Here is a 17,554-nt window from a genome sequence, read left to right as displayed (position 1 = left end):
TCCCCCATCTCGGGAGTGAAAGTTTAGCTTTGAATAGAGTCACCCCAGGGTGCTAACAGGAGGGTGCTGTGGCACTGCGGCAATTGACCACTTTTGCCTTTCTAGCAGTTTCCATCCATGCGCCAGAATCAGCAGTGCTGGACTCCAACAGCTCTTCTCCAGCCAACGGCCAATGGAATTCGGACTAAGTGCATTGCTTTGCTTTGCTGGTGGTGAATGGTGACAGAGAATCACTGATCGCGGTGTAGAAAGAAAGGAGGCGAAAGCCTCAGGCCACTGGTTCCTCTTCTTCCACTTCAGTCTCCAGGCTGCCCCCATTGGACTTTGCTGCTCACCCTTCGCTCCGGGTGGATCCTGGTGCATCTAGACCAAACCAAGGATGAGGCCACCTGGCTCCTTCTCTCTTCCCGGAGATGGAAGATGTGATGTTGCACTCCATAATGCTTTATAAAATATGTTTATAAATGTGAATATGATGTAACTGGAATATGCTTTAGGCAAAAGATCTCTTGTAAGGAATCATTACAAAGCTTATAATCTACTGAGTGTGTTCATCCTATTTGTATGAATGTATCGTTCTCGTACCTGAAACTAGGAATGTGTAGCACAACTCTGAGGTCCTATTGTAATTATGCAAAGTGTGGGCCATGAATGGTGGTTTAGAATCTTGATGGCTCCCATTGTCTAGGACAATTGACTGTACATGGCTCTGTTTACCTGCATACCTGCAGGCCAGTCATGAAGAAATCCCCTAGTTACCACCTGAGCTGGACTAACAAGGATTGTACCAGGGGAAAGGATTGGACCCAGATGAGAAAGGAGTCCAGTCTGTGAAAGAAGCTTATTGGAACATCTCTGAGGGTGAGATATTACCTGTAATCAGGTTCTTAATGTATTAGGCTTAGACTTGCGTGTTTTGTTTTACTTTGCTTTGTGACTTACTTTATTCTGTCTATTATTACTTGAAACCACTTAAATCCTACTTTTTATACTTAATAAAATCACTTTTGTTTATTTATTAACCCAGAGTAAGTAACTAATACCTGGGGGAGCAAACAGCCATGCAGCTCTCTCTATCAGTGTTATAGAGGGCGGACAATTTATGAGTTTACCCTATATAAGCTTTATAGAGAGTAAAACGGATTTATTTGGGGTTTGGATCCCATTGGGAGCTGGGTGTCTGGGTGCTGGAGACAGGAATACTTGCTAAGCTGTTTTCAGTTAAGTCTGCAGCTTTGGGGATGTGGTTCAGACCCTGGGTCTGTGTTGCAGCAGGTTAGCATATCTGGCTCAATAAGACAGGGTTCTGAAGTCCCAAGCTGGCAGGGAAAACGGGCTCAGAGGTAATCTCAGCACATCAGGTGACAGTCCCAAGGGGGTCTCTGTGATCGAACCCATCACAGAAGGGTTGGGTTAATCTTTCCAAACACAGTGTGTTTCTTAGTAGAAAAGGGTTTGCTTGAAGATTAAAAGCATGGAGGAAAAAAATCAGATAAACTTTAACAGTTTCCTCCTCCACTCGATTGTGGTAGCACCAAGATGCCCCAGTTGAGATTGGGCTAATTCCTGGACAAACACATAGCAGAAGGCAGTCTCTGCCCCAAAGAGCTCGCAGTCTAAATGTGAGCGCATGTGTGGGGGAGAAGGAAGCTTTACTATCCCCATTGCATGGGTGGGGAACTGAGGCTTGCTGAGAGGTGAAGTGACTTGCCCAAGGAGGCTGTGGACAGTCAGGCCTGCTGGGTGGAGCAGGAGCCAGGGGAGCGGATCCAAACCAAAGGTCAGGGCTGGAGTCAGGAACCAGCAGCCATGTTAGGAGTAAGAGCTGGAACCAGGAACCAAGTCAAGGGCCAGAGCTGGGATCAGGATCCCCGGTCAGAGTGAGGAAGCTGGAACCAGGAGCAAGACAGGGGAACAAAGTAAGAACAGGACTAGGAGCAGGGCTGGAGCAAGGTAGGAGCAGGGGAAGAGCAGCAGACGCTGGGAAGATCGCAGTGCAGATGTGAACACACTGAGCAGCCAGAGAGCAGTTGCTGCGGCTGTGCTTAGCCAGTCAGCCAGCTGCCTTTCCTGACCACTCAGGTGGTACAGTCAATCAGGCAGCCGGCTGCAGGCCTGCTGTTGGGCTTGCCTGGAGACTGCCTCTGCTGCAGGCCCTGATCCCTGGTGCACAGAGATTGAAGCCAGCTCTCCAGAGTTCCAGTCCATGCTTTAACTTCCAAAGCACCTTCTTCCAAATTCACTGGGAGCTGGCGATTTTCTCCTCTCTGATGAAAGTGGAAACACCAACCATGCTGGCAGGAAGCAGCGGGATACCAGATCAGTCCCTCATTGACTTCAGCTGGAGCTGTGGGTGCTCAGCATTTCTGAGCATCTGGCCCATGGTGCCTCAGACAGACCAGGGCCACCCAGAGGATTCAGGGGGTCTGGGGCAAAGCAGTTTCGGGGGCCCCTTCCATAAAAAAAAAGTTGCAATATCAGAGAATACTATATTCTGGTGGGGGCCCCTGGGGCCCCAGGCAAATTGCCCCACTTGCCCCCCAGCCCCCCCGGGCGGCCCTGAGACAGACACCCAAAATCACAAGCCACTTTTGAAAACTGTAGTTTTTATCCCTTTCTCTGGTTGTTCTAGACTCCCCTTTGCCAGAGAAATTCCATTAATGCAGCTTTGGGTATAATTATGGGTGAAAAAATGACTGACGTCTCTCATTCTGAGACTTTCTTGTTGTTGTTGCAGAGAGATCAGTGATGTGTCCCCACCTGGCACACTGGTGACCCCACCTCCGCCAAGGGCCCAGCATCGCAAACCTCCATCCCTCCTCACAGGTAGGTCCAGTCGACCCTCCCGGTACAAAGGAGCAGAGCTGGTGGCACAGCAAATCTGAGGGACAAAGGGGGGTTAAGGGGGCAGTCACAAATGTGTGTCTGCAATGGAGCCAGCAGCCCCTTTCATGACAACCCAGGCCAGGACTTACGGGAACCTGGTCCTGGTCCTCCTCTCCCTTACACTGGTGAGCTGGGCTCCCAAAATCAGAGGCTGCTTTTGAAAATGTCCCGTGTCTTCATTATGGATGAACTTCAGCTCAGCGCCAAGGGAACATGCAAGACCCCCAGGGCTTCGAGGGGGCTTGGAAGGCCTCACAGGAGCCCTCAGTACTGGGGAGAATCTTACATGAATACCAGTATGTTCTCCTGTGGGAAAATCCCTGCCTATTGACAAATTATTGTACTGACAAGTAAGTGGGTGTGTGTGAATATTTACCAGGGGTGTTTTTATTAAGAATTCTGCCTGCTAGTTACATGGCCTCAAGCATGTCTCTAAAGATGTGGAGTAAAAAGTTCAAAAATGCCTAAATGACCCAGGTGTCTAATTCCCATAGACTTTCAATGGAAGTGAGGCACCTAACTAGGCACTTTTGGAAATCTCACCCTTAGGAGCCTAGGTCTTTAGGCTCCTTAGTATCTAAATCACTTTTGAAAATGGGACTTAGGAGCCTAAGTCACTGACTGACTTAAAAAATTGCACCCCTTGAAACTAAAACCCCAGCCTGCTAGTGCAGTTTTAAAGCTTGTATTTTACTTTTAAATCCTCTTTTTTTCTGTACAATCATCCACCTCCCCCAAGGGCTGTTTGCAGTAGACAGGGGCAGTGAAGGGAATTCGTTTTGCATTGTTCTTGATTTGAAACAATGAACAGGGCACACCGATGTGACAATCCAGGGGTGGCTGGTATTATTTCTGTTACAGCAGGGTGTAAAGGCCCCAGCCAAAATTAGGTTCCCATTGCGCTAGATGCTGTACAAACATTTAGCAAGAGAGACAGTCGTCGTTATGTCTAAGTAGGAAAGACAGACACAGGGTGGGAGAACAGAAGTATTATTGTCATCTGCATTTTATAAATGGGCCATTGAGGAACAGAGAGATTAAGTGACATGCCCGAGGTCACCCAGAGAATCTGTGTCAGAGCTGGGAACTGAACCCCAATTTTCTGAGCCCCAGTCCAACACTTTAAACACCCTTGTTCTCAGCAGTCAGTTGTTAGCGCACGGTGGATGTTTCCTCTGCATTCTCATTTCTCCAGCCCAGTTCATCCCAGTTGCTTTGGATATTCTAAGTTGCTCCCTTCCTGCTCGCACTCTCAGGCAGACGCTTAGCGCCTGATGACTTGGAATTTGCTGTATGGCCCCTTGTTCTGGTAGTCCACCCACAGAGATAATATGTCCATCTCTTTGGGATCGGTCACTATCTTGAAGGTGAAGTTCTGTAGCAGTGTGCTGAAGAAGAGAAACAGCACCATCCGGGCCAGCCCCTCCCCTGGGCACATCCGCTTTCCTGGGAAAGAAAAGGAAGTGAGACAGACCCACAGAAACAGGCTAAAGGCCTGATCCAACACCCACTGAAGTCAATCCGAGGCTTTCTCTTGAGTTCAATAGGCATGGGTTCAGAGACCCACCAACCTACCCTCTACCCAAACAAAGCACAACCACACGTTACTTTAATGGCCAAAGGCCCTTCCTCCTCTGCTGTGTAAGCAATAATTCAGGGCCCTCACAGCTGTTCTTTATCAAAAGATCATTGAAGCCTCATGGACAGACATGAAAACCAGGACTCTGGGGTTCCACACACAGTTCTCCCACTGGTTTGCTGTTTGACTGGGCAATGGGAGTATTTATTTATCTGTCTTTTGCCACGATCAATGAGAGATTTCTGTGAGATCTGAGCAGAATGGAATCCTGTTACAAGGACCGACTTGGGCAAATCCCCACTTCGGCCAACCTGATCATGCCACCCAAATAATCCCTCCAAAGGAGCGTCCCAAATCTGACATTCCCAGAAACAGGGGGAGAGATTTTCAAAACCGTCTGAGTGAGGTGCCTAACTCCCATTGACTTTCAGTGGGGCTTGTGCCTCTAACTCCCTCAGGCACTTCTGAAAATCCCACCCAAAATATCTAATTTGCAAAGACAGAACGAGTTCTGCTTGGCATGTAATGCCAAAACATTTACAAAACTGCGCCCCCCCCTCTCCATTGGATCACTGGGAGATGGAATTGAATTTGCAACCTCAGGGTCTAAAAGCATATTCTGCTAATATCTGAGCTAAGTATCAGAGGGGTATATATATATATCTGTCCCTGGAAATTTCCACTACTTGCATCCGATGAAGTGAGTATTCACCCACGAAAGCTCATGCTGCAAAACGTCTGTTAGTCTATAAGGTGCCACAGGATTCTTTGCTGCTTTTATCTGAGCTAAATGAGTCAGCTCCGTTAGGTAACGTTGTAGTAGCCCCATCAACCTACCTAGAGGGTTCTGCCACCACTTGAGGGGAACAGAGCATTCCCCTGAGTGCGTGTAGTTTACACATGGTATAATCAGCCCTGCCCAAGCATTGCTTATCTGCAGACAAGCAGCATCCAGACAGGTGTGAAATTCTTTCCTCTGAACCACCACATGCAGTCATTTGCCATCGGATCCCTTACTGAACATCTCAGCACCAGCTGGAAGTGGCTTTGGGAACATAATTGTCCTACTCTACAGTGGAATGCTTATTGCAAGCCGTGATCATGGTGAAATTCAGCCCTCTGCAAAGGCGCCAGCATAAGACCCATGCGCCATTTTAGTGCCATTTAATCCTTCAGAACTGGTGCAGAGGCCAGGGTTGAAATGCACTTCCCAGGTATGTCTGCACTGCAGGGTAAGCCTAGGGTTAGTAGAACTTGAGTTAGCAGACCCTGGGTTTGTTAACCTACGGCTTGAGCATATACACACATTTGTAACCCAAGGTTAGGAATTGCTGAACCCTGGGTCCCAAGCTGGGGCTCCACCATCTCCACTGCATTATGCAGGCCCAAGTCCAACCACCCAGGTCCGAGACTTCCTAGCACCCTCTCAAAATGTGGCCAAAATGTAGCCCTTTGTTTGAGGTCCAGTGTGGGAAAATTTGTCCACCAAACTTAACTGTCCAGAGGACAAAGGACGTTGGTCATGGGATACTTATGGTGGACTCCCAAAGCATGAATCCAGAGGGGCTGTGTCTATACTGCAGAGCTTGGACCCTGACTCTCGGCTTGACTCAGGCTCAAACCGTGCACCCCGTGGGGTCCAAGCCATGGGTTCACGAGTTGTGCGTAGACAAAAAGGGGGGTAGGCTTGAGCCTGTGTTTGAACCCTGGGCATATATTGCAGTGTAGAAATACCCTAAGAACTCCCATCCTACTCTCCTTAGCATATGACTTCACTGCAGAGTTAGCATGGGTGATCGGCACCCGGGTTAGCCTTGTCTGGGTGTGAAAATCCCTACCCGAGTTGCTCTGTCCTCACTGGTGCTATACTCCCCTGTGTGAGTTGCTAGGATTTTGGGGGGCACATCCCATGGTGCTGCAGTGAGCTGAACTGCTCTGTGATTCTTTCCCAGTGACTTGTGGGTGAGCTTGTCTGTTCTTCCAAACACACAGGGGAACTGTGGGAAGGCACTGGGGGACCACCAGCACTCTAGTGATTTAACCTGCCTCCTCATTGCAAAGTGGGCAGGTTACCAGGCCGAGTGAAAGCAGCACCCTAGTTCTAGCCTGTAAACCGAGCTGGGCCAGCTATCTGGGGTTGAAAGCATCTTTATACTCAAGTGAGCGAGGGTTGTGTGTGGACAGGAGCGGGGTTACGGACAATGCCTGGGGAAGAGTCTGAGTTAACTTTGCAGTGAAGACAGACTCAGACGGGCATTTTGCTGTTGACTTTGTTGGGAGCAGGAGCCAGGTCATTGACACATTCTCATTGTACAGCAAAAAGCAGCCAGAGACCTTTGTAAATCCCAGCCTTTACCTGCAGAGAAAGGCATAAAGGCCTCGTTTGGCCTAAATTCCCCCTTCTCGTCCAAGAAATGACCTGGGTCAAACTCTTCTGGAGTCTCCCAGTGCTTTGGGTCTGAATGCACAGACTTGAACATTGGAATAACAGTTGTGCCCTGTGATAAAGGACAGAAGGAGACAGGAAAAGCAGACATTAAATACGGTAATGGATCAGCTTGATCAGCAGCAGAGAAGCAGCCTGCAGTGGAGACAGCTGGGAAGTCTGGTTGTGCACAGAAGGTAAATAATCAGTCTGCAAAGGGGCCAAAGCAAGTAACCACTGACGTCCCATTCAGGGAAGGCTTAAGTGGATCTTCGCTGTTGTGCAGCCCCCCTGCACAGGGCTGGCTTGGAGCCAAGCTGTGTCGCAGGAAATTGAGACCAGGCTAGGAATTATTTATTTTAGATTTATAAAAACCCCAAGAGGTGCCCGTGCTAAGCTCAGGATCTGACCCCTTAGAGATTAACAGACAGGGCTGCCCCGCCCACCTGGACACAGGAAAGTCACATGAGCCCAGGCCTGCAGCCCCCCTGCACTCCACATGCTTGGGAAACAGATGGGCTTTATGGCATGGCCAGAGGCTCCAGGAGATCAAGGAGGGAGCACATTCCAGCATCACACAGGCTGTCAGTCTAGCAGCTCCCTGCCATGGGGAGAAAGGCAGGCCTGGCTGGAGCACCTGTGCTGCTCTGGCTTGCAGCAGCATGGCTCATGGGGAGAGGTGAGTTCAGATCATCAGAACCCAAAGCAGGTGGAGTCACACTCGCCACAAACTAGGAGCGGCATCAGTTGCAAGAGTCACAAGCCTTTGCCCACTGTGCTGAAAAGTGTGGTGCTGCCAGAGACTGAGAAAGAGCCAGGACCTTTTCAAACAAGCAAACAATTTGGAGGCGTGGGGGGGATGAAGCTCCAGTCCAGGGCTCGCCCTCCACCCCTTCCCTGAGAGCGTCCCGAGGAGTTACTGCACCTGGGGGATGGTGTAGCCCCGGAACTCTGTGCGCCGAGTCACTGCCCGGGGGAAGTTCTCAGTCTGCCCTTTCTGGCTGCGCTGCAGCTCATGGATCACTGCGTTGGTGTACGGCATCCTCATCCGGTCCTCTATGCCAGGGGCACGGGTCGCCCCCACCACCTTCTCAATCTCCTGCTGGACCTTGGCTGCAAAGGATTAGAAGTTGCTGCACTGACCCCCCCTTGCCTTCGCTGTGAGGGAGCTTGGAGATTAAACACAGAGCAGCCTAACTGGAGTGAAAGGCCTGGTTTTACGTCTACACGGCAGCCGGAGGTGAGATGGCAGCTGTGTAGGCCTACCCACACTAGCTAAAAATGGCAAAGAAGATGCAGCAGCATGGGCTGTCCAAACACCCCTGGGTCCGTGCTCATGTTGCTAGCCCATGCTGCTGTGTCTTCACTGCTATTTTTAGCCGCACTAATGAGGTTAAAACTAGTGTGGGTATGCCAGCCTGGGCTGCAAGCACCTCCGATTGCAGTGCAGAGACTTCCCGAACAGGCACCAGGAAACGCAGAGCTCTGGTTCAGCCTCTGTCTGGTTAGCCTGGCACCTGGTAGCCACATATTGCGGAGCATGCCATGGGCACCCACCCCGGCTCAGTCAGTGTATCCTGCTCAGGCAGGGTGCGAAGAGAGAAGGGTGAACTGCGACCACTAGACCCTGTACAGTACCCTGACCGTCCGTCCGTGTGTGTGTGTGTGTGTGTGATGGGCCTAATCCAGCAAAGATCTCTGCACAAGCCCCTCACAGCACAGGGGCAGTGCTGAAGAGGACCTACTAGTCTGTTCTTATAGGGCACTTCAGCTGAGCACACTCAGAGGGAGAGAATCTGAATCAGTCCCCTTGCTGCATCATGGCTTAAAGCCACTGAAAAGAACCCGCCCCCTCCCCACCTCCGTTCTTTGTACCTTGAATTTGTGGGAACTTTGCCATCACCAAGAGGAAGAACAACAGGCTATTGGCAGTGCTCACTGTCCCAGCACCAAAGAGGTCAAACACTGCCATGAGCAGGTTTTCATCGCTGAATACATCCCCTGACGTGCTCTTTCCCTGGAAATGGATAGAGGGGTGGGTTGGTGGATTTAAGGAAAGTGACAGCTGTAAAATCATCCCCAGGCTGCACAGCCTGCTTGCGATGGGCGTTTGGTTCCCATCCAGAGCTCTAGGGGGTTCATCTGATTGTGAACAGCAGCTTTGCTGGATTCTGGCATGCCTTGGGATTCGCCTCGCGTTTCATAGCCCTGAGCAGCATCCACCTCCCCAGATAGTTCTATAAAATACACGGGTCACTCAGCTCGCGAGTAGCAACTTCTGTCTTAGGATCACAAAGTGCTTTGGGAATGGCAGCTAAGCCTCACCATGAGCCTGGGGGTAGGAATTATTACTGACATTTTACAGAATAACAAGCAGCAGGAGAGTGAATTTCCCAAGGTCTCACAGGCAGTCAGTGTCAGAGAGAGGAAGAGAACCCAGGTTCATCTAAGTCCCAGATTTAGCTGCTAGGCCAAGATGCCGCTTAGCTAAGACTTAGCCAGTCTCATAGCAAAGCCCTTGATTGGGAGTCTGCTATTACTCTAGCACCCAGCCTCAGTTTACCAGCTGAGCTGGAGATATGGGGCCAGGCTGGGATTATGATGTCCCTGTCATCTATTAATCGGTAACATGCTGATCAGTCAGTACCTAGCTCTGAATGCAATTTAATACACGCTCATTGAATGGGGTCCCTTCTTGCTACTGTCATTAGAGTTAGAAATAGCCCCAAGGCATTCAGGCCCTGCTGTACCTTCTCTGCCTTGATAAGGAAACAGTCAATGTAGTCCCGGGGACAGCTTGGCTCCAGGGTCTGCTTGTGAGAGTCAATCCTTTTTCGGATGAAGTTCTTCAACTTCTCACTTTCATTGAAGACCTTGTTGTGTGGTCCCGGCAGGTAACGCATGATGCCAGGAAAGGTGTTGTACACCTGGGAACAGGAGATGGGATAGGACTGTTCTGAGATTGTGGGTGCACCTCTCTCATCCCCCCGGCCCCCACCATGTGGTGGCAGGGCTTGATCATTTCTCTCACATGTGTAGTCACATGTGGTTCCAGCCCTGATCCATGGGTGACAACACCTCACTCCAATCAGCCACACCTTTGACAGCTGCGTTTCCAGAAGTGGCCAGTAAAAATGGAGGCCCCATAAAACTCAATGGCCACTTTGGAAGATTTTGGCCTGGGACTGCACAGGGCCAGCTGATGCACAGCAGGGCTGGAAGTGGGAAAATGCTCTTCATGGCCTCATTCAGGGCACCACTGAAGCACGTGCATTGAAGAGGGTTGCTTCCCTGTATCAGGGGTCAGGGGTCTGCAGGAGCGCCGCCAGCTCTTTTGGCGCCCTAGGCAGCGGAAGGTCCCGCCCCCGAAATACCGTCAACGACCAGGGCGGCCAAAGAGCCAACCACCGCGGTTGCCACCCCCTAAATGTTAGTGCCCTAGGCGACCGCCTAGGTCACCTAATGGGTTGCGCTGGCCCTGGGGGTCTGATCCAAAGCTCTTGAAGTCAGTGAGTTTCTCCATTAACTGCAGAAGGCTTTGGATCCGTCCAGCTGCCACTGATGTTAAGGAGAGTTTTTCCACTGCCTTCCCTTTGAACTGAATGGGGAGATGTATCAGAATGGAGAGGCGCCCCACGGGCTCAGAGGAGAAATACCCCATGTGCTCAGATGAGAAGTACCAAATGGGCTCAGAGGGGAGGCGCTGGTACATACCTGTGCAAAGCGAGAGAGGAAATAATGGCTGTAGTTCCCCATCATGCCCAACAGCTCCAGAAAGGCCTCATCTTTGTAGCTGAAACGACTCCCAAAGACAACGGCGCAAACCACGTTAGAAACAGCGTGCCTGACGCTGGTTATGGGATCGAACACCTCACCTGCGGCATCCAGGGAGGTAAGGGAGAGCACAACAAATGGAGTCAAATGCAACATGCATCTCTGGTTTGTTCGCAGTCAAGTTCCTCCCTGCCCCTGTAAACATAATGCCCGTCTTGCCCATCACTGCAATTAACCCCAGGATGGAATCCTTTTAATCTAAAAACCACCGAGATAAAGAGTCCCGCCCAGTCACCGTCCAGAGAAAGGTTCAATGATTCACTCAGCTCCCTGACCCCATCCACTCCTACCTGCATGGGGAGACTGAGAAGGGGCACACAGATCTCCTACCCTTTCTGTAGGAATGCCCAATAAATACCCCACCCATAATCTTCTGAGCTTGGGGTCCAGAAGGCTTCCTCTCCTTTGCTAGCGTCTAGGAGACCCATTTCTCACCTCTGGATCTTCACAGAAAACCTGCTTTGTCTTTGTGCTTCTTGTAGTGGGGAGGAAGGATGGAACCCATTTGTCCACCAAACTTAACTGTCCAGAGGACAAAGGACGTTGGTCATGGGATACTTATGGTGGACTCATTTGTCCTTGTGCTGTACATTTCTACGCTCTTTCCCTCTGTGGAGAGCTCTGCCACCATTTTTGTTCTCAAAGCTCAGTGCAGATTGTCAAAGGAGATGCATATACTGTGCGCTCTCGCTCGCTCTCTCTCTCTCTCTCTCTCTCTCAGGGAGACACTACATTTTTGTTCTCTCTCATTTTAGATTACGGGAGCACCCAAACTAAAGATCGTTCTGGATAAAAGTATCAGTTTGCTCTTTGGATGTGGAAAAACACATCATCCAATGGAGCCTAGGAACACTGTGTGGGATCCTCACCGTTCCTAGCCCTTTAGGTGAAAGTGCAATCAGGGGCTGGGACTCAGAGTTAAATGTGTTATTCTAACCGCTGTCACCTTGTGAAATTTAGCTTCAGATTTTTTTTCCCTTTTGCAGTGAACCTTTCTATGAGAGTTACCCAATATCAACCCGATTTGTGGCAAAAGCTATAGGGTCCATCCCCAGTCTCTCCCTCAATAACTGTGCTGTGTGCATTTGTGCTACTCTGTCTGCATCCAGGCTCAGTGATGCACTGACTATTTTACAGAAGCAGGTCGTCAGGAAGGAAGGGAGGGATGCTAAGGCTCAGGTCCTCAAAGGTATTTAGGAGTTTAAATAGGAGTTAGTCTCCTCAGTAGCTTGGAGGGGCTGGGCCCAAAAGCTTGGATCAGAGCACTGGAGTCTTTCCATTGATTCCAAAGGGCTTTCCAGCAGGCCCTTAATCATTTAAGATAAGGGCGAGGTCCCTGTTCCTATAAAGATCTCTCCCATTTACTTATATGAGTTGCTTCTTGAGACAACAAGGCTATTCTGTATCTTCTATTTGTATCAGCACATTGAAATGAATAGGGTTCAAATTACCTTCCATGTCTGCCACCGCCTCCACCAAATACTGAGCCTCCTCCTGCACCCGCTGTGCCATTGTCTTCTTCCCCATCCCAAAATCCCGCAGTGTAGCGATTGTGAACCTGCGGAGCTCTCTCCATTTCTTCTCAGTGCCAGTGACGAGCCCTGAAAGATGCAGTTAAAAATCTATCGTTTGACTGTCAAAACCCACAGCAGGTTACTAAAGACAAAGAGTCCAGAACTTCTGGAAAATTAACTATGGGAACCATATCATTCAGCCAGTGATGTCTGTAGGGTGTGCTGTACAAAATTCCAGACAGGATGTTGTCCCTGGTAAACTAGGGTGACAAAGCTGGAACTCAACCTGTGTGGAAGTCTGTTTGGGTCTATAGTTCGTAGCTGTTTTATGTAATAAATGCCTCTGATTTAAGATGGCCTGTGATTCTATGTAACATGCCAGAATCCGCATATAGTGAAAGCAGCTTCCTTTGTGAAAAATTGTTGAGGTTAACAAAATTGTTCACATTTTTTATTAAAAATAGTTATGGAAATTTTTCATTTACAGAAAACCTGGTGGAAAAAAATGCTATGAAAACCTGTGAAAAAGACCATTTCAAGCTGAACAGAATGAAATCAACTCCTGAAAACTTTCTTAGCATGGTATTTTTTGACTAGCTCTTCTTTGGCCATTGCATAAGGGGTGGGGAAATGCCACACCCTTGGGGACTGCTGTTTTCTGTAGGTATGCATTTGGTCCCCATTACCCTGTTAGCTGAACATTTCACAATCTTCAATGTATTTATCCTCCTAACACCCCTGTGAGGCAGGGCAGTGCTATTATCCCGATTGTACAGATGGGGAACTGAGGCACAGAGAGACTAAGTGACTCGCCCAAGAATGCATAAGAAGTCTGTGTCAGAGCAACAAATTGACCGCACATCTTCCAAGGCGCAGGCAAGTCCCCTAACCACTAGAACATCCTTTCTTGTCTAGGGCTTTCATCCATTCTCTTCTCAGACCTCTCCAGTCAGGGACTTCACCATAAATCCCAGGCGCAATAAAATAACCTAGAAGAGGAGAGACCCAAACACCCACCGTATCCGTCCGTCACTCTCTCATGAATGGCAATGGCACCACGTCCACCAAATTCTTCAGCCTGACCCACCAAAGCGTCTCTCACCGCCTCATACCCGCAGAGCACCACAGCCGGTTTTGGGCCAAGCCAGATGGTGAACACTGGACCATACTTCTTGCTGAGCTAGGGGCAGAGGTACAGAGAGGGCTCCATTAATCAGCTAAAGAAATCACTGACAGTCTCTCCAAGAGCCATAAAGCTGAGATAAGGGTGGGATTTTGAATGCTGGGGAAGATCTGTGACAAACAACGAATGTTGTAACCAACTGAGCACAGATAGGTGGAGAACTAAGGCCTACGTTTGAGAGTGTACCTAGCCTTTGGAACAACTTACCAAGGGCATCCCAAGGCCAGCAATGTGAGACTAGCCTGCAAGGAAGTCCCTTACCTTCTGGTAGGATTGAGTCAGGGGCAGAACGTCCTTCTGCCACAGGTTGCCCAGAAGGAACCACGGGGCTGGTCCTGGAGGGAGCTGGCCTCGTTTCCAGTTGTTTTTCCAAAGCATGAAGCACATGGTGGAGAGGATTAAAAAGAGACTCAGGATCCCAGCCACTCCAGCATCCATCCTTGTCTGTTACCTCCCTCACAGAAGGGCAGCAAAGGAACTGTTTTCGCTTGCCAGAAAGGCTGGGTGAAATGCTGCACTCCACTGATGAGTGGAGAGGTGCCCAGATCTGCTCTCTGGCTTCTCTATATATAGCACCCTCTTCCCGGGCGTCTCTGTCCCCTCCAGTGACACACTGACCTGTGTCTACATGAGGTTACTTAATGTCATTTCTTATCGCATCTTGGTCTCTGACCCTTTATCTCCCCTTCTAAGGGTCAGTGACACAGAGATGATGTTGTCTCATGTGTGTGACTAATTGAACACATCCGCACTGGGGCAGACATCAACAGGAACTGTTTGTTTGAAAAGGTTTCCCTATTGCTGCTATGCAGAACAAGATGTCTATAACCGAGAGAGCATGGAGATAAACATGCCCTCCACCCCTGCCCCCATCTCTTGGTTTGTTGGTTTTTCCATTTGCTCTGCTTTGTGTATTGTCGGTTTCAACACGTCCCTTGTATACTCAGCAAGACCCTGATCCTGCAAAAAGGGGAGGGCCGCCCAGAGGATTCAGGGGGGCCTGAGGTCTTCGGCAGCGGGGGGCACCCACTTCGGCGGTAATTCAGCGGCGGGGGGGTCCTTCCGCTCCGGGACCCGCCGCCAAAGTGCCCCGAAGACCCACGGCAGGGGCCCCCGCTGCCAAATTACCGCCAAAGACCCGGCACTTCGGCGGCGGGTCCCGCTTCGGCGGTAATTCAGGGGCGGAAGGACCCTCTGACGCCGAAGAAGCTCCGGGGGTCCCAGCCCCGTGAGAGTTTTCCGGGCCCCCCGGAGCGAGTGAAGGACCCTGCTCCAGGGGCCCTGGAAAACTCTCGTGGGGGCCTGGGGCAAATTGCCCCACTTGCCCCCCTCCCCGGGCAGCCCTGAAAAAGGGTCCGTGCAGGCTGTCCTGACTAGGAATCTGCACTAGTGCAAGAAAATGCCTATACTTATCCCATTGCAGGATCAGAGCCTTAGTTAGGCATTGCCCCTCTTGTTGTTATGAATCTTTGGCACAGTAACAGGGGAGAGAAAGCCATTGGTCAAAATAGGAAAATGAGATTGCTAAGCCACAGCAGTTGGGAAAGCAGTCAGGGGCTGGGGCCACACCTGAAATGGCTTGGAGCCCATTCCTTGAAATTAGCTAGGTTGCTCCTAGACCTGGTCAGGAGTTTTTCATCACATTGGGAGGTTTTATATATTGTGACAGACCCAAACCAGTGGGGTACAGGAGTCTGGTAGAGGGCAAATATACTGGTCACTGGATGAGTAATTTTCTGTTCCCTGAGTGACCAGAGCAGGGGCTGCACTAGAGTAATCAGGAACCTGCTAGAACCAATTAAGGCAGACAGGCTGATTAGAACCCCTGCAGCCAATCAAGGCAGGCTAATCAGGGCACCTGGGTTTAAAAAGGAGCTCACTCCAGTTGAGGGAGGGGAGGGGGGAGAGCCAGAGGAGAGGAAGTGTGTGTGAGGAGCTGGGAGCAAGAGGTGCAAGGAGCGGAGAGGGAGGGGGAGGGGGTGCTGCTGGAGGACTAAGGAGTACAAGCGTTATCAGACACCAGGAGGAAGGTCTTGTGGTGAGGATAAAGAAGGTGTTGGGAGGAGGCCATGGGGAAGTAGCCCAGGAAGGTGTAGCTGTCATGCAGCTGTTACAGGAGGCACTATAGACAGCTGCAATCCACAGGGCCCTGGGCTGGAACCCGGAGTAGAGGGTGGGCCCGGGTTCCCCCCAAACCTCCCAACTCTTGATCAGACACATGAGGAGTTGACCCACACTGTGGGGAAGGTCACTGAGGTGAGCAAATCTGCCAATAAGAGCAGGACCCACCAAGGTAGAGGAGGAAGTTTGTCACAATATATACAGAAAAAGTTGATTGTGCAAAATCAACATTTTTCCATGGGAAAATTTCAGTGTTGCTGAAATTTTTTTTTTTTAATTTCCCATTGGGAAAATTGAAACTAAATATTTTGTTTTGGGTTAGGTTAACCTTGAATCATACTTGTTATGATAGATAGTTTCCCAGTAGGGGGCTGTATAGTATGGTAGCATGCATATATATGTATAGGGTAATTTCTAGGAACCTAGTGAATTTTACTTTCAGGGAGTGCTTGATGGGACTGGACAGTGCACAGAGAGGAAGAAATAAAGACCGGATGATGCATTGTCTTGGCTCTGACTTTCTTCTTGTGCTTGAACACTGACAAAAATATTCCAGTTTGTCAAAGAGAATTGAAATGTATCACTTTGGGACAGTTCCATATTAATATGTCTGCCTGAGCTCCCATATTGCCTCATGGGAATTGTAGTTTGCTTACCTCATGCCCCGATTTGCCTCTATAGGCTGGACTCCCAGGCTGGACTACATCTCCCATGGTGTAGTGTGGTGTGATGCAATGCATTGTGGGAGTTGTGTGACCACCTTCTGTCATGGGAGGTGTTGTCTTGCTAGGGAATCCATCCAATTGAAGAGAATGGGGGCATGAGGCACTCAAACTACAACTCCCATGAGGCACCATGGCTGCTCAGGGAACACCAATTAATGTTGAACTGAGCCAAAATAAAAAAGTGGAGAATGTGAAAATGTTTTGTTTCAATTGACGGTTTCATGCTCATAGCAGGGTGATTTTGGACCTTTTCAACCACCTGTCCCCTGATTTGGAGGCAGCGCAGTTAGAACTGCTCTGACCCTTCTGCAGAGGCTGCTAGTGTAATTGTGCTTTCTGGGCACAGTCATTTCTGTGACACACAGTAAATGTGAGAATGATCTAGTGGTCCAGGCACTGAGCTAAGGCTCAGGACATCTGGGATCAGTTCCTGGCTCTGCCACAGTCACTGGGGGGAGTTATTCAGTTGCTCTGGGCTTCGCTCCCAATCCTTCCTTTGTCTGTTTAGACTGCAGGTTCCCTGGGGCAGGGACTGCCTCTTACTGTGTGTACGTAGAGCACCTAGCATGATGGGACTTCTGGTTGCTGCTATAGTGTAGATATAATAACAATCCTCTGCAGTAAGAAGCATCACCAAGTTTACTGCTGCATTAAAGAGATTTCATTCAAACTTCACCTCCCGTGGGAACATCACTCAATAAAAGGTGGCAGTGGATGGAGTAGTAGGTTTCCCCTGTGTCCTAGGTGTCACTGGTTGCCCCAGTGTCGCTGTGTAACCCCCTCCATAGCCCTGCAAAGGGGCAGTAGCACAAGGGAGTATCTGGCCCCAGGCTATGTTTGCCATGGCTAACAGCATGAGCACAAACATTCCTGTACATATGAACTGTGTTACGCAAAGAAACCTGACCCACCACGTTCTGAATCCAGGGAGTAGGCAGACAATAATTGCAGCAGTGGTGATGCAAACCACCTGGCTGGCTGGCAGGCTGGCTGAGGGGCAGGAGCGGGTGGGCGGCAATGTTTTCCCAAAGTATTCTGCGCTTTTTAACCCACCGTTGCCAGGCGGCATTGTGATTGTTTGCAGTTTGGGGCCCTCCAGGAACTGATGCCCAGGCAGCCTTTGTGGAGGGAGCAAGCTGATCGCGGCCTCCTTTCTGCTCCTATGTATGGGGGTGGGGGGGTGTTCCAGAGTTTAACTGCCTTTAGAGTTAGAAAACTTTTTCCTAATATCTAACCTAATTCTCCCTTGCTGCTGATTAAGCCCATTACTACTTGTTCTACCTTCGG

The 17,554-nt window shown here is 49.8% G+C and overlaps 1 protein-coding gene and 1 long non-coding RNA gene across 2 annotated transcripts; one reads left to right on the top strand and one right to left on the bottom strand.

Annotated features, from left to right (window-relative positions):
- Positions 1–514: 514 nt before the first annotated feature.
- On the top strand, positions 515–7,786 carry LOC120382957. Its single transcript, XR_005588293.1, has 3 exons — positions 515–861; positions 2,738–2,826; positions 6,975–7,786. It is a non-coding gene; the product is annotated as an uncharacterized LOC120382957 (long non-coding RNA).
- Positions 3,817–13,859, bottom strand: LOC120382954 (cytochrome P450 2C5-like). Its single transcript, XM_039500444.1, has 9 exons — positions 13,683–13,859; positions 13,256–13,418; positions 12,176–12,325; positions 10,605–10,765; positions 9,641–9,817; positions 8,766–8,907; positions 7,816–8,003; positions 6,822–6,963; positions 3,817–4,332 (listed from the first exon to the last, which is right to left on the bottom strand). Exons 1-9 carry the CDS (start codon positions 13,857–13,859, stop codon positions 4,151–4,153), a joined length of 1,482 nt encoding a protein of 493 aa, XP_039356378.1. The 3' UTR covers positions 3,817–4,150.
- Between the last annotated feature and the right edge of the window lie 3,695 nt (positions 13,860–17,554).

This window comes from Mauremys reevesii, linkage group 15 (assembly GCF_016161935.1).
Source record: "Mauremys reevesii isolate NIE-2019 linkage group 15, ASM1616193v1, whole genome shotgun sequence".
NCBI classification, from domain to species: domain Eukaryota; kingdom Metazoa; phylum Chordata; order Testudines; family Geoemydidae; genus Mauremys; species Mauremys reevesii.
The sequence above is the reverse complement of the archived record's forward strand: the minus strand, read 5'-3'. Positions and strand labels throughout refer to the sequence as shown.

Coding starts and splice junctions, on each gene's coding strand:
- LOC120382954 (XM_039500444.1), bottom strand. CDS start 13,859: ATGGATGCTGGAGTGGCTGGGATCCTGAGTCTCTTTTTAATCCTCTCC. Junction 10,766..12,175: donor GGCGGTGGCAGACATGGAAG/GTAATTTGAACC, acceptor TGGATGCCGCAG/GTGAGGTGTTCGATCCCATA. Junction 4,333..6,821: donor CTTTATGCCTTTCTCTGCAG/GTAAAGGCTGGG, acceptor TTTCTTTCCCAG/GAAAGCGGATGTGCCCAGGG.